This window comes from Urocitellus parryii, chromosome X, assembly GCF_045843805.1.
Source record: "Urocitellus parryii isolate mUroPar1 chromosome X, mUroPar1.hap1, whole genome shotgun sequence".
Taxonomy (NCBI): Eukaryota; Metazoa; Chordata; class Mammalia; order Rodentia; family Sciuridae; genus Urocitellus; species Urocitellus parryii.
Genome location: NC_135547.1, coordinates 112,811,170 through 112,831,169, shown reverse-complemented (window position 1 = coordinate 112,831,169; position 20,000 = coordinate 112,811,170). Strand labels below are relative to the sequence as shown.

The 20,000-nt window shown below is 36.1% G+C and overlaps 2 protein-coding genes across 6 annotated transcripts in view; one reads left to right on the top strand and one right to left on the bottom strand.

Moving 5' to 3' along the window:
• Positions 1–20,000, bottom strand: part of LOC113200355 (uncharacterized) — a 230,240-nt gene that overhangs the window by 134,951 nt on the left and 75,289 nt on the right. For 3 of the 5 annotated variants that reach the window (XM_077793908.1, XM_077793906.1, XM_077793907.1), the window contains exon 3: positions 16,199–16,414. In XM_077793908.1, coding sequence (XP_077650034.1) covers positions 16,199–16,414 — 216 coding nt within the window. Of the gene's footprint in view, positions 1–2,163; positions 2,230–16,198; positions 16,415–20,000 lie in introns of all 5 variants that reach the window. The other 2 variants (XR_013342571.1, XR_013342569.1) reach the window with 1 other exon arrangement.
• The window catches only part of Pola1 (DNA polymerase alpha 1, catalytic subunit), a 291,393-nt gene that overhangs the window by 203,365 nt on the left and 68,028 nt on the right, over positions 1–20,000 (top strand). The window lies entirely within an intron of this gene.

The following is a 20,000-nucleotide window of genomic DNA, read 5'->3' as shown; positions in this document are numbered from 1 at the left end:
TGTCTTCACAAAATTTACTCCAGTGTGGGGAGACTAATAATAAACAATAATTATATATGACATGGAAGGTAGGAGTAGAGAGGAATTCAGCTGTGTGAGGAGGAAAGGACTGATCCTTTAGGGTGGGTGGTTAGGGAAGTTCTTGAACCAGTAATGCTGAAAAAAGATCAGAACGATGTGAGACAGCCTAGCAGATATGTGGGAGAAGGGCAAGAATAAGGGTCCTGGAACAGCAAGTATCAAGGGCTTGAGATAGGAGAGAGCTTGTCATGTTAAAGAAATGGCAAAGAGGCCAGTGTAGCATGAGATGAGTGAATGATGGGGAGGTTAGTAAGAGGTAAGGTGAGAGAGCTGGAGGCAGCAGAGGAGACAGACCATGAAAGGTCATGTAAACCATTGTAAGGACTTCAGTTTATATTCTCAGGACATATGGGGTGTATTGTGGCCTTTGGCCCAATGAGTCGTAGGGAAATTTGTGAGAAGTGATTGGATTCTGGAGGCAATTTACAAGTTAAATTGATAGGATTAGCTACTCAAGTCATTTTTTCCTGCTTTATGATATAGAAAGAAATGGATGTGAGATTCTTTCCTACAATCTCATGGTTATGAATTGAATTCTAATATATTTAATTATTTCCTTGAGGTAGGATGATCACAACTTTGAGGCCTGTCTAGGCAACTTAACTAGACCCTATCTCAAAATAAAAAATTAAGGGCTTGGGAGTGTAGCTCAGTGGTAGAGCGTCCCTGTGTTCAGTCTTTAATAACACACACACACACACACACACACACACAAAACACACACACACACACATGTAATTTCCAAGGTAAATAAATGTACTGACTTCTTACCCAAACCACTTTTTTCCTAAACACAGACTTTAAGTTAACTGCTTGCTATACAACAGGGAAAGATCTTGCCTGTGAACTCTATACGACGTAGCCATACTCTTGCTCTCAACAGGCTTTGTGGGAAAAATGAATTGTATTCAACTTTTAACTCTCAGTCTAACCAAGAAGGTAAAATTTCGGGATCAGAGACAGAACCCCCATGTACATGCACCCCACCTACTTACATACACATATGCAGATCTTTGAAAGTCATGAGAGTCATAGTTGGAATGAGCCATTGTCTTAGATGAGTGTGTGTTCATTTACCTATAGGTGTGTGTTGAAAGGGCAGTGGGGTGGTAGAAAGAAATTAACAACCACTGTACTAGATTTTTAGTGTAAACATACATGTAAGTAGGTAAAGATGAGAGAAGATTGCATAGAAAAGGTGAGATGTAAGTTAAGACTGGTAGGATCAATAAGATATAAATATGTGAAGATAAGGAGGCAGAAGACATTCTTACAAGTCTCTTCTCTGTGCCTCTACTTAGAAGCTGCAGGATTTGGTGCCTTCTCCTATTCTTTCCTGTGCAGTCTAGTTAGTTCTAACTAGATCAGCCTTAGGAAGCTGTGTTGCTTCTACTTTGAAACAGTAGGTTGAAGTTGAAAGTTTAAAGCAGACTAATTCATGGTTTGCTTAATGTCAACTCTGGTTTAGTGTTGCCAGACTGTGTTCTTCTTTTAAGTTGGTTATAGATCAAAGGAAAATCTTCTAAGGCAAATCTTGAGATTAAGAAAGTATTGGGGGCTAGGGATGTGGCTTAAGCGGTAGCGCGCTCGCCTGGCATGTGCGGAGCGCTGGGTTCGATCCTTAGCATCATATACAAATAAAAAAAAAAGTTGTTGTGTCCACCGAAAACTAAAAAAATGATTATTTAAAAATTCTCTCTCTCTCTCTCTCTCTCTCTCTCTCTCTCTCTCTCTCTCTCTCTCTAAAAACAAAAAGAAAGAAAGAAAGTATTGGGAGTATGCCCACATTTTGTTCTTTGTTTTTCTCTTTATGCCTAGTCCTTCCACTAGTCTTCCTTCTCCTTTCCACTTATGCTCAGTTCTCCTGTAATGCAACATGTCTGTCCCTAAAAAACACCAAGCTATGAAAACCATACAGTGTATGGGGGAAACTAGAAAAACTTTATCAGTGACACATAAAAATGCATAATATAAGAACCTAGTGAAAACATTGGCATAGTTTTGTACATCTTAAGTAACTAAGGAATGCATAAATACTACAATCAATATGGTACTTTACCCTGAAAAAGATTTGAAATTTACTTGTGGAAGTGGATATCAGAAGAGTTGCAGCTGTGAGTCATGGAGAAGTGAAGGTTGGAAGGTTATCTGAAATTGGAAGGAAAGTTGTAACAAACACCAGATGTGAGTTAGTATAGCTTATAACACACATAGTATACTGAGCTAGCTGGTGAATGTTTGAGCTGTGTGCATATGTGTTTAATATATCCTATGTGTCTTTGGTCACCTGGGTATAGTTTCCTGTATTCACCTAATAATTCTTACAGAGTAAATCATATATAAGCAAACACGAAACTCACATGTTTAAATTGTTCCTATTTCCAGGTCGGGAATATGGGAAATAAAAAACGTTTTGAAGCCATGGGTTTTGCCCTTACAAAGTTCCAATATGAGGAACTAAGCACAGATGTTTGAAGCACAACAAAAATTTTTTAAAAGTCACAGTAAATTGCAAAATTCATACATTGGTTCCAAAGACACAGGTAAAGTAGAGTTAGTGTGGTAAGGCTTCTTGGAAGATATAAATGTTGATCCAGATCATAAAGTTGTGAACATGCATTAGAGAAGTATTCACAGAAGATTAAAACCCTGGCATCAAATTCTACCACCATTACAGTTCTATGTAAGATAAAGAATATTCCTCCATGCCTCTCCAGCTGAAAGCAACTATAAAACCTAGATAGAATGCATGGAGTAGTTACATGAAGACTCTGAATAGTAGCAGGAAGGTTAGGGATGAAGTCCAGATTTCAAGTATTATCAAACTGGCAGTGAATTTGCTATTTTTCTCCCTGAATGAAACAGAGAGTTAGGGTTAAAAACAGATGTGAGCACCAAAATACAGACAGACAGAACTCCAGGAGAAACAGTAGTAGCAAAGGGACTAACACTCAGGAGAATGTAGAAATTCCCCAGAGGTTTTACGTTTTTTTTTTCTTCATTCTCTCTGTCCCCAGTTATCTTATGGTGGCAACGGAAGCAGCAATGGGAATAAAGTAGGAGTCAACACTCTGAGGGAGGGGAAACCTCCCCACATCCCTGTCTTCCTTTCCTCTGATTCTAAATGGAGTATACTCAGAAGTATGCAATAGAGTTGAGTAACTAAAAACCCGGCTTTCTGGCTGGAGGACTGAAAACAGGAGCTGGCTATAGGAAATTAGAAGCTAACCGCTGGGAAGTCACAGAGAAGACCTCAATAGCCCCATAAACTTGTTCATGAATTCCTGGACTTATGGAAGGAAAGGATATAAATTTCATTAGTATACCAAACACTTTGAGAACTGAAATGATGACCACCACTCAGAACCCAGATTGACTAAGTAGTACACACAGAGGGCAGATCTAAAAAGTATTGCAAAAATTTTGCTATTATAGGGTTTTTATATTCCCAGTGCTAGACATTGAACCCAGGGCCTTGTGCATGATGAGCATGTGCTCTACCACTGAGCTACACCCTCAACCTTCGTGCCAGAGTTTTAACAGCTGAATTGACACTGGTGCCACAGAAAGTGATTTGGAACTCACCAATCCTAATGAAGTCACTTGGCTGCTAAAATGAAAATAGCAGCCTGGGCATGTAGCTCACTGGTTGAACACATTTTTAGCATGTATGAGACTATTTATTTTATTATACAAGTGTTCTAGACAAGTAGATAATGATGAAAACTTGAAATAAATAGGAAAATTGAAAGTCTCAGCAGAGGAATAGAAGATCCAAAATAAAACAAACAAAAAACATAACAACCAAAATTTAAAAAAATTCTCAGATGGTCTTGGTGGTAGGATGGAAATAACAGGATCAGTGAACTTGAGATAGATGAATAGAAATTATCCAGTATGAAAGAGAGAGCAACAACAAAAGACTGGGGAGAAAAAGAGAACAGAGCCTCAGGGACCTGTGGAACAGTAGCAGAAAAATCTAACATTCACATCATTAGAGTCCCCAAAGAGGAGCACAGGGATGAAAAAATATTTGAAGAAATAATGTCTGAAAACTTAAACTTGCACATTCAACAAGTTCATTAAATCTCAAACAACATAAACCCAAAGAAATCCACTCCCAGACACATCGTAGTCAAATCGTTAGAGAAAAGACAGGGAAAAAATCTTGAGCAAGCAGAGAAAAACAAAATATCATAAAGGAAAATTATTCAGAAGACATATTTCTCATTAGAAAATGTGGAAACCAGAGAATGTGGGACACTGATTTTGAAATGTTAAAAGAATTATTAACTCAGATTTCTGTATTCAACATAAATATTTTTCAGGAGTAAAATAAAAAGAAAATTGAAAGAACATTCTCAGATAAGTAAGAGAATTCATTGCCATCAAACTTGCTCTTAGAATTGCTAAAGAAAATTATTCAGAGATAAGGAAAATGGTAACTGAAGGGAACTTGGAACACCAAGAATGAAAGAAGAGCAACAGAAATGCTAAATGTATCAGATCATTTTTTTTCTTGAGTTTTTTGAAATATATTTTGCAGGTGAGAACACATTATAACATTGATGAGGTTTTCAGTGTGCATAGATGTAATATGTAAGACAACTACAATATAAAGGGGTGGGGAAAAGGGGGCCTAAGTGGGTTTTTACATACCACTTACAGTAAATTTCAGTTCTAATTGTGTATATTGAAATCCTTAACCATAAACCATGCAAAGAAATGTTGTCATAAATAATGTAAAGTAAAATTTAAAATGTTCATATAATCCCAGAAAGGGTAGGGAATGGAAAAGAGGAAATAAAAACAAAAAGAACAAACAGAAAACAAATAATAAAATAGTAGACTCTATCTAAACATATCAATGACTATATTTAATGTAAATGATATAAATGTGTGTAGACCAATTACAAACAAATTTTCAGAATGAATTTCTTTAAATTATGCAATTATAAGCTGTTTTCAAGAAACATACTTCAAATAAAAATAAGTTAAAAGAAAAAATGGCAGAAGGAATAGCATTGCACCTACTAACTAAAAGAATGGACGTATTAATAACAGAAAATTAGACTTCAGAGCAAAGAAAATGACTAAAGAGGAATATTACATAATGGCAAAAGAGCTAATTCACTATGAAGAGCTGACAATCCTGAATGTGTATGTGCCTAACTGCAGAGCTTCAAAATACCTGAAGCAAAAACTGGCAGAACTGAAAAGGGAGAGAGATAATCCACAATTATACTTGGCAACTGTAACACTCCTCTCTCAGTAATTGAGAGAAATGCTGGACATAAAATCAGCAAGGATATAAAAGAACTGACAACCAACTGGGTTTAATTGATATTTATAGAACACTCCATCCAACAATAGCACTATCTACATTCTTTTCAAGTGCACATGGAACATTCAACAACATAGATCATGTTCTGGCTCATAAAACAAACCTTAATGAATTTAAAAGAATTGAAGTCATATAAATTATATTCTTTAACCATAATAGAATTAAATTAGAAATCAATAAAGGTAAATAGGAAAATCTTCAGTTACTTGAAAATTAAGTAGACACTTCTAAATGTTTCATGGACTAAAGAGGAGGTCTTAAGGAAAATTAGAAAATATTATGAACTGAGTGAAAATGAAAATACAACATATCAAACAGTGGGAAACACACAATATACTGTGATATATACTGTAATACAAAGTAGGCCAGTTGCCAACATTTTCATGATCACACCGGTTTTTAATTCATTATTCACAATCAATCAGTGAAATAAAGCATCAAGGTATTATGTAGTAACCCAGTTGGTAAAATAAGCCAGTTAATGTGGCTGGTAAATACTAAGTAATTATGTTGTCAGAATCAGGTGATTAAGGAATAAAGTTAGGGGAAAAAAGGGATGGTGCAGCTAAAGCAATGCTTAGAGGGAAGTTGATAGCATTAAATGTTTATATTAGAAGACAAGAAGGCTCTCAAATCAATCACCTGAGTGTTCACCTTAAAAATAGAAAAAAGGAGCAAAATACAACCAAAGCAAGCAGAAGAAGGAGATAGAAGAATGATAGGATAAATCAATAAATTTGAAAAAATGAATAGAGACAGTGAAATTAGAATCTGGCTATTTGAAAAGATCAGTAAAACTAATCAGCCTCAGACAGGGCTTAGAAACATTAAAGAGAGAAGATGCAGATCAGCAACATTCACAGTGCTAGTCTGCCAGAGACTTTAAAAGGGTAATAAAGGAATACTACATGTATTTGATAACTTAGAGGTAATGGACCAATTCCTCAAAAACACAAACTGCAAAACCCATCCGAAATAAAACAGATAATAGTTGAGGCAGAAAGAAGAATAAAGTTGGAGGCATCAATACACAAGTTTGAGAATATAAAGCTACAATAGTTCCACAACAGGGTGGAATTGGCAAAATGATATATACCTAGAACAATGGAAGAAAATAGAAATAGACTCACCCAAGCATGGCCATTTGATTTTCAACAAAAATACAAAAAACAGTTTGATGGAAAAAAAGGATAGTATTTTTAACACCTGACGTAGCAAAATATTTCATCCATATATAGAAAAAGACTGAACTAACAAGCCATAGATAGTTTGGCAGAAATATTTATAAATTACATATCTATCAAAGGACCTGTATCCAGTGTATATAAAGAACATTTAAATTCAACATAATTTGAAAATAATTAGTTTTAAAATAAACAAACAAACAAAAAAGACTTGAACTTCACTTGAAGGGGTATAAGGATGACAGGTAAGCATGTGAAAATATGTTTAAGGGCTGGGCCTGTAGCTCAGTGATATAGTGCTTACCTAGCATACTCAAGGCCCTGGGTTTGATCTCAGGCACCTCACCACCACAAAAAATATTAACATCTCTGGATCAGGAAATATAAATTAAAGCCTTCATGTCTATTAAAATGACTGAAATATAACATACAATACCAAATGCTAGTGAGCATGTGGAACAACAGGAACTCATATGTTGCCAGTGGAAAGGTAAAATGATGGTACTACCTGGAGAGTGTTGACAGAGAATAGTATCCAGAAGTTCTTGTTTTGGATATTTACCCTGGGAAGGTGAAAACTTAAGTTCATTTTAAGAAAAAACCTATATGGAGCTCGGTGGCAAAGCATTTGCTTTGCATATGCAAAGCCCTGGGTTTGATCTCCAATTGCAAAAAAAAAAAGGAGAGAAAAAAACTTATATGTGAATGTTTGTATAGGTTGAATTCATAATCAAGCATCCTTAAAACTCATCCATTAAGGGCTGAGGTTGTGGCTCAGTGGTAGAGTGCTTGCCTAGCATGTGTGAGGCCTGGGTTTGATCCTCAGTACCATATAAAGATATTGTGTCCACCTAAAACTAAAAATTATTAAAAAAAAAAAAAACTCATCCAGGGCTGGGGTTGTGGCTCAGTGGCAGAGCGCTTGCCTCGTACACGAGAGGCACTAGGTTTGATCCTCAACACCACATAAAAATAAATAAACAAAAAGACTAATTTGACAACAAAAATTTAAATAAAAACCTCATCCATTAAATTCAAGCATCTTCAATGGCTGAATAAATAAACTAGTACTGGAATATTGCTCGGCGGTATAAAAGAAATAACTACTGATAACACCCAATTTGAATGGGTCTCAGAGGCATTATGCCAAGTGAAAAAAGCCAGACTCAAGATGATATAATATATTCCACTTATATGATATTCTTAAATTATAAAGGATGGAGGACAAACAGTAGTTGTCATGGGTTAGAGAATGGTGTGATTGCAAAGAGACAACATGAAGGAGTGTTTGGAGGTGGTGGGACTGTTCGGTAGCCTTGTTGTGGTGGGTGTTACATGTATTTAAAATCACAGAACCATACCCCCTCCCTAGTCAATTCTGACAATAAGTTTAAAGTAAGATTTAATGAAAATTGAGCTTCCAGTGGGCTGGGGATATAGCTAAGTAGTTAAGCACTTGCCTACTGTATAAGAGGCCCTGCGTTAGAACCTCAGCACCACGACTTTTTAAAAAAATAATAATTAAAAAATTAAACTTACATAGCCTGGTGATAAGAAAATAGAATGCTATATTTCCAATGAAAGGGTATGTGTGGAGAAATAGAGCAGAATATGCTCCTTTTATACAAAGAAATTCTATGAATTAAATGTCTATTGCTGAGGAAATCATAATTCCCAAAGATGCCACACTGAAAACAAGGTACACCTAAGTAGATTTGTCATTAGAAGCCCCTGCTAAACTTTTTGTCCAGAAATTTACAGCAAGGAGAAAGTAGTCAACTATGAAAAAACACACTCTTAAGGAACAAAACATTGATATTCTCATTGTTAAAGTACAAAAAAAAAAAAAAAAAAAACAGCACTCCACTAAAGGAAAAAATGAAGATCTTATTAAGTCTAGCTTTAAAAATTGATAGAATAGATTTGGACAATGGAATGTGGATCACCTGTACAAGTCCTAAACATTCAAATGAGAATGTGAAATCTTAAAAACATGGCATGATTTTAAATGGGAATGTCTCAGTTTTGGGATTCAGTGTATTTTTGACAATGGTAGTGTTCAGAAAACTCTCTTATATGAAATGTAGACATCTATTTGTTTATAATTACCATTCTATCTTATTTATTGAGGAGGAACATAGATAGCAATAGAGAACAAGAGAATCTCCTGACTTGTTTTCTCTTATTTCACTGTAGCCAGCACTCTGGAACCTTTTTCAGATATCCCTTCCTGTTGGTTAAGGGTGATCATTTAAAAACAAACAGACCACCAAAAAAAAAGTGGAGTTTTTAAATTTTTATAATAATAATTGAAAATGTAAATTAGTTTCAATCAAGTTCCTTTTGTTCTCCTGGTTTTAAATTGCTGGTTAAGGTTATTTTACATTCACAAATGTTAAACAGTATATCTGAGCAAGGTGAAATAGATTACAGTGGAGTCATATTGGTGGGTGGGACCTCCTACAGGCCTGCAGATGACTGAAGGCTAAAACTGCCTCCAACAGCTTCTGCTGAAGGCCCTGCCCACCTGTGCTAGCTCTAAAGGGGAACAATATTCCAATAAAGATGTTTTCTTTCCTATTATTTTGTAATGGTTGTGATTATATACCATTTCATATTAGGCTTAGCAAATTCACATCATAATTTTCAGCTAATGATGTATGTATTTGTCTTTCTTATTTCTTCACAAAACTAACTGGCCTATTTAGAGAGCATAGAGCTCTAGTCTGTACATTCTTGACACACCCATGGCATTTTTATTAGCATTAAGAAGTGGTTAGAGCTGCATTCTGTGGGTGAGGCCTCAGACCTTATCCAGAGGCATCCCTGAGGTATTTTCTGTTTGAAAGTTCATCTAAGCAAAGGGTTCTATTACTTAAAAATGTTTGAAAAGTCAGTCCCCTGGACAAATGATATTCATAGGTGAGAACCTTAATTTTCAACAAGTTGTCTCTGCTTCCCAGGCTTCTTTTTTTTTTCCCCCTTCAGTGCTGGGGATTGAACCTAGGACCTTGTACATGCTAAGTACCTGCTCTTCCACTGAGCTATGCACCCAGCTGCCTTTACAGTTTTTTAGACTTGCTCAAAGCAACATTTGACTAACCGATTTCATGCTTGTTTTCATTCAATTGAAACAGTTTATTGAATAACTAATATATGCCAGAACCATATTTCAGGGAGATATATTGCGTTTCTTGGTTTGCTTCAAGAAAAACTACAAAGAAGTGAAGTAACCACAGCAGAAAAGGAAAAAAAAAATGAGGCAGTTTGCCCAAGGAATCAAATAAGACATAGCATATGGCTTAGTAAATAAGGAGTAACCAGTTGTTGTTCCTTGAACTTTCTTTTCAAACCCCAGATAGTATGATAAAGCATGGTAAGTGAGACTGAAAAATAGTGGAATGAGATCTCAATCTGTTGATGCTAGAATTAAGCCTAACGGGAGCCTGAGCTATAAGACCTAGAGGAGGAGATGTAAATTTTTTAAGTGTCAAAAGCTTAAAAAATGTTAGGAAGTATTTTCTTCCTTTTAGGTAAAAGTAGTTGAGAAAAAATACATTCATTGCTCTACATTTTATTTCAAGGAAAGTCCAATAGCCAATTTGATTTTTTTGTTTTTTGAAATGCTTCCCAATAGAATGGATTCGTTTCCTATTAAATGTAGAAGGCAGCCTAAGTAAGCTTTCATTAGGAAAGATCAAATCTCGTATACAAGCAAACTTAGTTTATTATTAAGCAAGTGTCTAATACTTTAATTTCTTTTTTTTTTAAAGAGAGAGAGAATTTTTAATATTTATTTTTTAGTTTTCGGTGGACACAACATCTTTGTTTGTATGTGGTGCTGAGGATCGAACTCGGGCCGCATGCATGCCAGGCCAGCGCGCTACCACCTGAGCCACATCCCCAGCCCCTAATACTTTAATTTCTAATGCACTCTAAAAATAAAAGGCAAAGAGCAACCAAACCATTTGGAGTGGGAGTCTGTTTTTACAGTACCATTCTGGCAAATTGGGAGAGTTTACACAAAGAATTAGTGAAATATACATGTGTATATGTTAATGCCCTTCCTTCCCTCCCTCCTCCTCCCTTTCCTCCCTCCTCCTCCCTCTCACCCTCCCCCACCCTTCCTTCCTTCCTTCCTGCCTGCCTGCCTCAGTGCCTCACATGTGCAAGGCAAGCGCTCTACCACTGAGCTACAAGCCCAGCCCCTTGTTAGTACTTTTAATTGTTTTTTGAAAATAATTAGTTGATATCTGAAAATATACCTACTTGTTACTGAATGACTTCTTGTACAAAACATCCTAGAGGAAAATTATGACACAGTTGCCATGATACTGCAACTAAATTAATGTTAATAGCTGCCTGAAATTTCCTATGAAAAGGGAAAACTCCACTAAGTGATCTTTTAGTACAACAATTGTTTCTCTCCCATTGTGGATGGCTAGTTAGAATTAGGAAGTCTGTAGCCAAAGAGCCTAGCTGCTGTGTTCAGGGGTTGACTGTATGAAATTATCTCATCGACTAAGCTGACTAGGATGATGGCCAAACATAGTCTGACTAGGAGAACTAAATATTAACAAGAACTAAATCTTAAGTAAAGAAATAGAATACAGAAGGCATAAATGGTAAATCTGCTTATGCCTACTCTATTCCTTTTATCATGCCACCAATTCAAGTAAGTAAGAGAGACCACTGATTTAGTATCAGCAGTTCAAGGCAAAAGAAGGAAATGGTTAGCAGCTATAAGACAGATCTTTGATTCAGAAACATTAAACTGTGATGATAGATATCTTAGCATCAGGGTAAGGATATTACAAAGTATAATGCCTAAATAATAGTTACAGTGAATTGAATGCTTACAATGTGTCTGACAGTAGACATCTGCCAACCACTGCCCATGCATAGTCTGATTTAGTCTTCACAACCCTCTAGTGGTATTTTACAGGTGGATAAACTGAGGCTTAAAGAGGTTAAGTGACTTATTCAAGAACTCTACCCACAATAAATGTCAGAATCAGCATTCGAAACGCTCCAACTCCAGAAGCCACGTGATTAACTACCCTTTTAAATATTTACTCTTTATTATTAGAGACCAAATTATACCAAAAAGAAAGGTTCCAGGATAATTGGCAAAGGCCTGTCTAAAAAAAAAAAAAAAATCTACCTCTGTGAAAAGAAACCGACCCTACTAAAATGGCATCACTATTTCTTGACTGCTCCTCAGCATCATTTTTAGGTTTATTGATACATAAATGAATTTGTGCTGTTCTATGAAACTATTAGTCACTAAAACTGCATTCATAGCTACAATTTCTGTCTCACATTAGCTTATAAAATATATAACCTCATGATAGACTGACATAGAGTTTAAAACAAAGGAAAGACCGTCAAGACACATTAAGGGTTTGTGATGGCCAAATTGCTAACACCCCCCCCCAAAAAAAAAAAGATTTAAAATAAGCTTATACCATCTACTGTGTTTCAGGTACTTTAAAAGCATTTCCTGTTTAAACTCATTTAATCTGTGCCATAATCCTTTGAGGTACTGTGGTCACCCCAGTTGTATAAGTAAAAACAGTGATTAAAGAGTAGAGCCAGAATTTGAACCCAGTCTGATGCTGGCTGTGTTCTTAGCAACCACACTGTCTTGCCCCATCCCAAGTTTAGTAGATTATGTCTTCGCTTTGCTTAGTACTTTTCTTCTATATACTTTATGCTGCTGGCCTTCTCACTCTCACTGTGCCAGAATCTTAGGAGTCCTCAATTTGTTTATGATCTAATCCCTGTCCTTGAGGAGACTCCAGAACTGACACGTGAGCTATGAAGAGATTAAAAGCAAGGAAATATTTTGTCCAATTTCAACCTATTGAAGATAGAAATTAAGTCTTACAGTAATTGGTACTGAAGTCTTACCACCCCATCTGTTTTTATCATTTGCTTACATCATCAGTGACTTATTTAGATTGTTTGACCTTGGCTCTTGAATGAAGTTCACCAAGATTTAAAAAAAAAAAGTTGAGTTCTTGCAAATGCCTATTTGTTTTATTTTAGGAAACTCCCCAAGGGCAAGTATTTATCCTAATAAATAGTTACAATACTCACTTCCAGTTACTTAGCACTCCTTGTATGCCAGATAGTATACTAAGTGATTGCTACATATTATCTCACTCAACCCTCATAAAGAGTATCTTGACATGGTGCTCCTCCCACCACCATTTCGAAATGAGAGGCTACTTGGCCTCTTGGAACCTCAGAGTTTTTTTGGATTTGTTTTGTTTCATTTTGTTTTTTCAGGTACTGGGTATTGAACCTAGGAGTATTTTACCATTGAGTTACATAACTACCCCTTTAAATTTGTTTTTATTTTTATTTTGAGATAGTTTATCACTAAGTTATCTAGGCTGGCCTCAAGCTTGTGATCCATCTTCCTCAGCCTCCCAAGTAGCTGGGATTACAGATGCTACCACTGTGCCTGGCTGAACCTCATTTGTTTTCATTTGTAAATTCAAGAAAAGGAAAACCCTTTGATGTTCTGTTAGGAATTTCTAACACCAGATGAAAACTTTACAGGGAACATAAATTTCACTTCTCAGAACTCAAATTTTAACATCTTTTCAATTGATAACAGAATTTCTAAAGGTGCTTTTCAGAATTAAAGAAATCATGAAATCAAACTGATAGAATTATAGATTGCATCCCCAGTACAGCAGTATTGGTACACATTGGAAAGCTTTTCTTTTTGGCCAGGTTAGTTTCTCATTACAACCTCTACCTCTAGACTCCAGGCCTACGTTCTTTCATATATTTCAGCTGCTTTGACCAGTGATGGGCTGTGCCCTAAATATGATATTATCATAGCCTAACTACATGAGGGAGATACCAGGCACATGAGAAGACCACCTCTGACATACAAAGCAAGTATTTCAGGTTGAAAACTAGTAACAAAAGAACTGGTTAACACAGAGAATAACATAGTTGAAAGTGCATGAATGTGAAGTGGCATAATACAAAAATCAAGGGTGTTGGACACTGAAAACCTGGCATCAGCTCTGCCACTTACTAAATGTGTGACCTAAGGTAAGTCCAATAACCTCTTTGAGTCTCAATTTTCCTAACTATAAAATGAGGATAATCAGAATAACTACTTCACATGTTGAAGATCAAATAGAAGCATAATGCAAAAGAGAGTGACTTGAGAACTTGAAAGTATCACATGAATATATTAATCTATCATTCTAAATTTTAATAAGTCCTTTCTTTAGTGTAGTGTGATTTAAAACATACATTCAGGAAATATCTGTTAATTTTAATAGCATAAAAATCTGCAGTTTCCTTGGTTCTAGCTGTGACCAGTCATTCTCATCTTAGCTCTACCAATTTTTCTTAGAAGTTTTCAAACCAACCAGAACTATCACATTCACTGGCCAGATCTGGGATCATAAACAAATGACTTCACCTTGATGAACTCTGTAAAACAAGAAAAACTATCCCAGCTGCCCCCCGGCCTCACAGAGTTTTTGTGAGGATTGAACACTTTGAAAAGCATTTCATACTATACAAGTGCAACAGATATGAAGCTTTGGTTTGTTATAGCCAATTAGCAGAATAATTTGGTTAGTCACTGATTGGACATATTGATGAAAATATTTTCAGAAATTTAAAAATTAATATAACCAATAGAGACCTTTCAGTGTAGCATCAGAACTAAAACATACATAATTCTGTCAGAAAGTGGAAGATAATACATGCTATTAAAAAGTTATGGAACTGGCCGTGGTGACATATGCCTGTGATCCCAGCTACTCAGGAGTCTTAGGCAGTTGGAACATGAGTTTGAGGTCAGCCTCAGCAGCTTAGTGAGACTCTATCTCAAAATAAAACATAAAAAGGGCTGGAGATGTATGTAGCTCAGTGATAGAGGACCCCTGGGTTTAATTCCCAGTACCATACACACAAACAGGTATAGAAAGAAATCCAGGAGTGATGGTGTACGTCTGTAATCACAGTAAGACCATATCTCAAAAAGTCATATAAAAGTGGTTTGCATGAGGAGAGTGGTAAATCAGTGGAAATACCCACATTTTACTGTGGTATAGTGTTGGAGAAATTGCACCCACACCAGTCTCTAAGATCCTATGATACTGCAAATTTTCTATCTTGTTCTCTGGTGTAATCCTAGCATTCAAAACAGTTTCTAGTAGGTAGTAGATTAGTTATAGTTGTCTTTCTGATGAATACAGCTGACCCATGGTATTGTGGTACCCTGACTTTGACTGACATTCTGTGGCTTGGGTCAGCCATAACAACCTCGTCCTATTTTACTAACGCAAAACTTGTTTTGAGATGTGTCATAACCAAAAGTTCACCCTAATAGAATATCCAGGTTATTGAAAAGGTTACATTTTCATCCTAAATATTATTCTCATTTATTTATAGTACCCATGTATGTTTATTTTAGTAACAATTCCTATTTGTTCATTTCAAATCCTTAGAGACCAGTTATTAAGATAGTAGAGAGCTGACCAAACATTCTAGATGTCAATTTTGCCTAATTTTTTGTGGATGGGGGTGGTATAGTAGAGAGTTTTTATTTTAATAAGACATACATTTGGTTGAATGTGTTAGGCAAGAAGGACCAGTGATACTATTTTGAAAATAAGAAAACAAAATGAAGTTGTGGTTTTTCTATATTGTTTATATTTGGAAAGATATCCTATAAATTACCTAATCCAAGAAGCCCATGTTTTACAATATGATCTCATACAGAACTCTCATCTATAAAACAGATAAATGATATCAATATAGATGTTTATTTTAACTTTATAACATTTTTTCAAGTCTGTTAGTGGGAATATCAGTTAATAAATTGCAGTCTTAAATGCCTTAAAAGTTGGTATGTAGCCGGGCATGGTGGTACACACCTGTAATTCTGGTGGCTCAGGAGGCTGGGGCAGGAGGATTACCAGCTCAAAGCCAGCCTCAGCAATTTAGGCTCTAAGCAACTTGGTGAGACCCTGTCTCTAAATAAAATATGAAAAAGGTCTGGGGGTATGGCTCAGTGGTTAAGTGCCCTGGAGTTCAATCCCTGGTACAAAAAAAAAATTGGTATGTATGTGGTACTAGTGAATTTTAATTTTTAAATTTTTTGAATGAATATGTCTTACTAAATAAAATTAGAATCAAAACATTTGGATAACCACAGAAATGGAACATATTTGAACAACAGTAATCTAGCCCTATCTGTTGATACCAAAGATATGGACTTCCAAGCTATACTTAGCAGAATCTGGTTCTGTCTCCACATTTGACTTCTTGATATAATGATATCAATAAATCTGATCATGACTAACTACCTCAATACTTTCAGCTTAAACATAATTATATGTAACCATTGTAAAGCTCCAGTGGAATCCAAGGAGATGTTATGCAAACCTTTATTTTTATATTATTATTTCTTCTGGTTTAAAATTTGTATTTAAATTCTTATTGTATATATACCCTTACATGTAAGAGAGGGGTCGAATTCAAATCTTTTTTTTTTTTTGGCAAGGGATTATTAGTTTAGAAAATTGACATTAAGAAAGAATACCTTTTGAAGGGAAAGCAGTGAATTCCAGGTGTCCTACAATTGTCCTCAGTCCCAGTGAAGACCCCATGGCCAATATTTGGATATTTCAACATCTGCAGTTTTGAAGCCAGCCCTGTCTCCTCAGATGGAAATTGCCATGTGCAGAATGACTTGATAGAAAATGGTGTACATTCTATATAATCTTCTAACTGCAGAATGCGACCAGTGGCACTTCCCCTAAAAAAAATAAATTACCCGAAATTTGCAGCACATTCATATTCAATTTCATCACAGCAGATGCTCATTAGTATGTTGTTATTAATTGGTATTCACTTTAGGTTTTGTTTAAAATGAAGATAATAATTAGGTTTTAATTACTGCATCATTCGTGGGGGGGGTTGTCTGTGGGGAGAGGAAAAGAGTGAAATGCCTCTTAAAGCACTGAAATATTTCCTAATGCTTATTCAGCAACCTATATTGCCAAAGACTTTGAAAAATAACTTCATCTGTACAAAAAGATAGGATTCTGAAATGAAGAAATTACTGTGTATTTTTTAAAGCCCATCGTTATCAAGAACTTGTTATAAATTGTCTACTTGATGGACATACTGAATCAGATGATAATGCGCACCACCATTCTTTCTAATCAAATTACCAAAAAGACTTCTTAGAAAAGTAACCCTCACAAGCGGCTGATTAATGAAGTGGTGGCAATGTTTTGTATTAGAACTAATTGAAGTAATCCAAATAAGTTATTTCTGTAGCCTATGGAAATAATTTCCTTTGCAAAGAAGTACAGTGGAGTTGGCAAACCAGTATTTTTTTTCCACTCTCTGTTGTTCCATATTTGCAAAATAGCTAAGTTAACATAGATATTGCAAATAAAGCAGATAGGAAACTAAGTAATTTAATTGAGTGGCAGGGAAAACAAGAAGGTTTATCTCAACCTTTTCATAATCAAGACTGATGATTTATATAAGACCTAAAGGTGTATGGAAATTGAGGGGTACTAAAATTCTAAATGGATATTTTTGTAAAACACAGTAAAATTAGCAGTTTTAATGCAGTCATGAAAAGAGAACATTTATATTCAAGAGTTTAAAAATATTTCTTCAACAAACTTTCTGGAGCACCAATGGTAGGCATGGCATTGTGTTGGTTTCTATAACCAGGTACAAGTCTGAACCCTCCAGAAGCTTACAGTCTAATTGGAGAAAGGTGAGATCTATTGTGTATCTACTGTGTACTGGTGCTAGGTGCTTTCTTTTTCTTTTTTTTCTTTTTTCCTGTTGTTTTTGGTACCAAAGATTGAACCCAGGGCACTTAGCAACTGAGTCACATCCCCAGCCCTTTTTATTTTTTTTATTTTGAGACTGAGTCTCACTAAGTTGCTTACCGACTTGCTAAGTTGTCAAGGCTGCCCTCAAACTTGTGATGTTCCTGCTTCGGCCTCCCAAGTGATGGGGATTACAGGCATGTGCCACTGTACCCAGCACTAGGTGCTTTCTTTGATATCTCCTTACCATTAAGACATCCCTGAGAGGGGCTCAGTGGTAGAACAATTGCCTAGCACTTGTGAGGCACTGGGTTCGATCTTTAGCATCACATAAAAATAAATAAAATAAAGGTATTGTGTCCATCTACAACTCAAAATACTCTAAAAAAAAAAAGACATTCCTGAGAGGTTTGTTAGTCTCATTCCAAAGTTGAAGAAATTAAGGTGTGAATAGGTTAAATAATTTGTTCAAGGTTACCTCAGTTAAGTGGTAGAACTACATTTTAACCAGATTTAGACCCAAGAGCCTAGGATCTTTCTGGTTGCAGTCTGCTGAGGGGAAAGCCACACAGGAAACATTAGAAATCAATTTAAGGGAATAGTGTTATATCATTAGGCAGTATTTTGATGTTAAATGAGAGCTGCAGGGTGGGTTTTATGTCTCTCTTCTTCTATACTCATTGAAGGCCAACTGCACACCAGGCCCTGTCTTAGGCACCAACAGTGCAGAGGGATATACACATGGTCCCTGTCCTCAGAAACTTATGTACTAGGAGGATTAAACCTAGAAAGGACTACTTAGGGTATGAGCTCTGGGTTTACAGGGGTGGAGTAAGTTATGGGAAGACCCATCAAACCAATCATGGAAGCTCAAAAACCTTCCTAGAAATGGTGATGACTGAGGTGCAGTGAGGCAGGAACTAACTGGATGTTTCAGCAAGTTTGAGAGACCTTTCTGAAAGGAGGGGCAGAATGGTTGGGCAAGAGCACAGATGAGGGAAGGAAACACTGCCTGAGTGTGATGATGAGGGTGGTGGGTATGTGGCTGAGAGGCATGAGGGGTTGGAGTCTACCCTGTGTGTGGTGAGGGTGCTATTGGAGTTTTCAGCAAAGGTTTTCCTGGGCCAGTTTTCCATTTCTAACTATGTACCTCATGGTCTCTGTCATTTCCAGTGGGGCTTAGAGTTGTGAATCTGCTTCCTGCTGTGATAGATAGAGCTAACTGCTTCTTCTCCTTTTGCAAAGTAATAGGGTTTAATGCACCTTCATTAGACTTTAAAGTTATAGTCACTGCTGCATTATCTATGTTCATAGTAGAAAAACAGTGATGTTTAATGATCAATATACTTTGGGGTTATATTTCAGGTTTTTAGCAACCCATTTCCCTTCCTGCTTTGATATTTTTTCAGGCTTAACCCCAAAAGAATTTACCTCCAGGAGGATATATGAGTTGGTGTGATGAGGCAGGCCTCATGTTCTAGGTTGTATAAGGAAAATAACTTAAGTTTAAGGTTTTGCTGCAGATTTTTTAATTTCTTCTCTGCCTACTCATGAGAGAGAGAACATGTAAACAACATGCATTAGCTCATAAAAAGACTGGTTATGTTCCCATGCAAAAATCTTGGAAAACTAAAATAAAACACTGTCTCAGACCAATTCAAAAAAAGGCCACTAAGGGCTGAGGCTACAGCTCAGCGGCAGAGCACTTGCCTAGCATGTGTGGGGCACTGGGTTCAATCCTTAGCACTGCATAAAAAACTAAACAAATAAAGGCATGCTGTGCATCTACAACTATAAAAAATTTATTTTCAAAAAAGTCCATTAAAATTGACACTATAACCACTTTGGAAAAGTTTGACAGTACATTAAAAACTGAATATTTATGTGCCCTGTTCTCTAGCATTTCCACTTCTAGATATTGTAATCAGAAAAAACACATATACATCTTCTTCAGAGTCTTATAAAATAGTCACAGCAGCACCATTCTTAATGGTCAAAAAACCAAGAACTTCCTAAATGCCTGTCATCTATAAAATGGTTGAATTGATTATGGTGCATTCATTCAGTAAAATACTTCACAGCAATGAGAACAAAAGAACTGCTACATGAAATAACATGGATGGGTCTCACAAACATAATTTTGTATAAGAGAAACAAAAAAGAGTACAAATAGTATGATTCCATGTGCATAGTTGTTTTGGGTTTTTTGTTTGTTTGTTTGTTTGTTTGTTTAAGGTAAATCTGTTATCCCAGGAGGAAGATGAGGAATAGCTGAGACGGGAACAGAGGGTACTTCTGGGGTGCCATCAGTGCTGTTTCTGGCTCTTTGTGCTGGTCACAAAGGTGTGTTCAGTTTGTGCATTTTGCCGGACACTTACAATTTATGCACTTTTGTGTATATTTTACAATTCAGTGAAAGTACAAAAAAATGCAAGTCAGGTTCAATACTGCCCTGTATTTTCTGTAACAGAAAATATGTCCTATCCTAATCTTGCAGTAACTTTCTTAAACAAGCAAGCATCTTCAAAAATGATTCTTATGAAAACT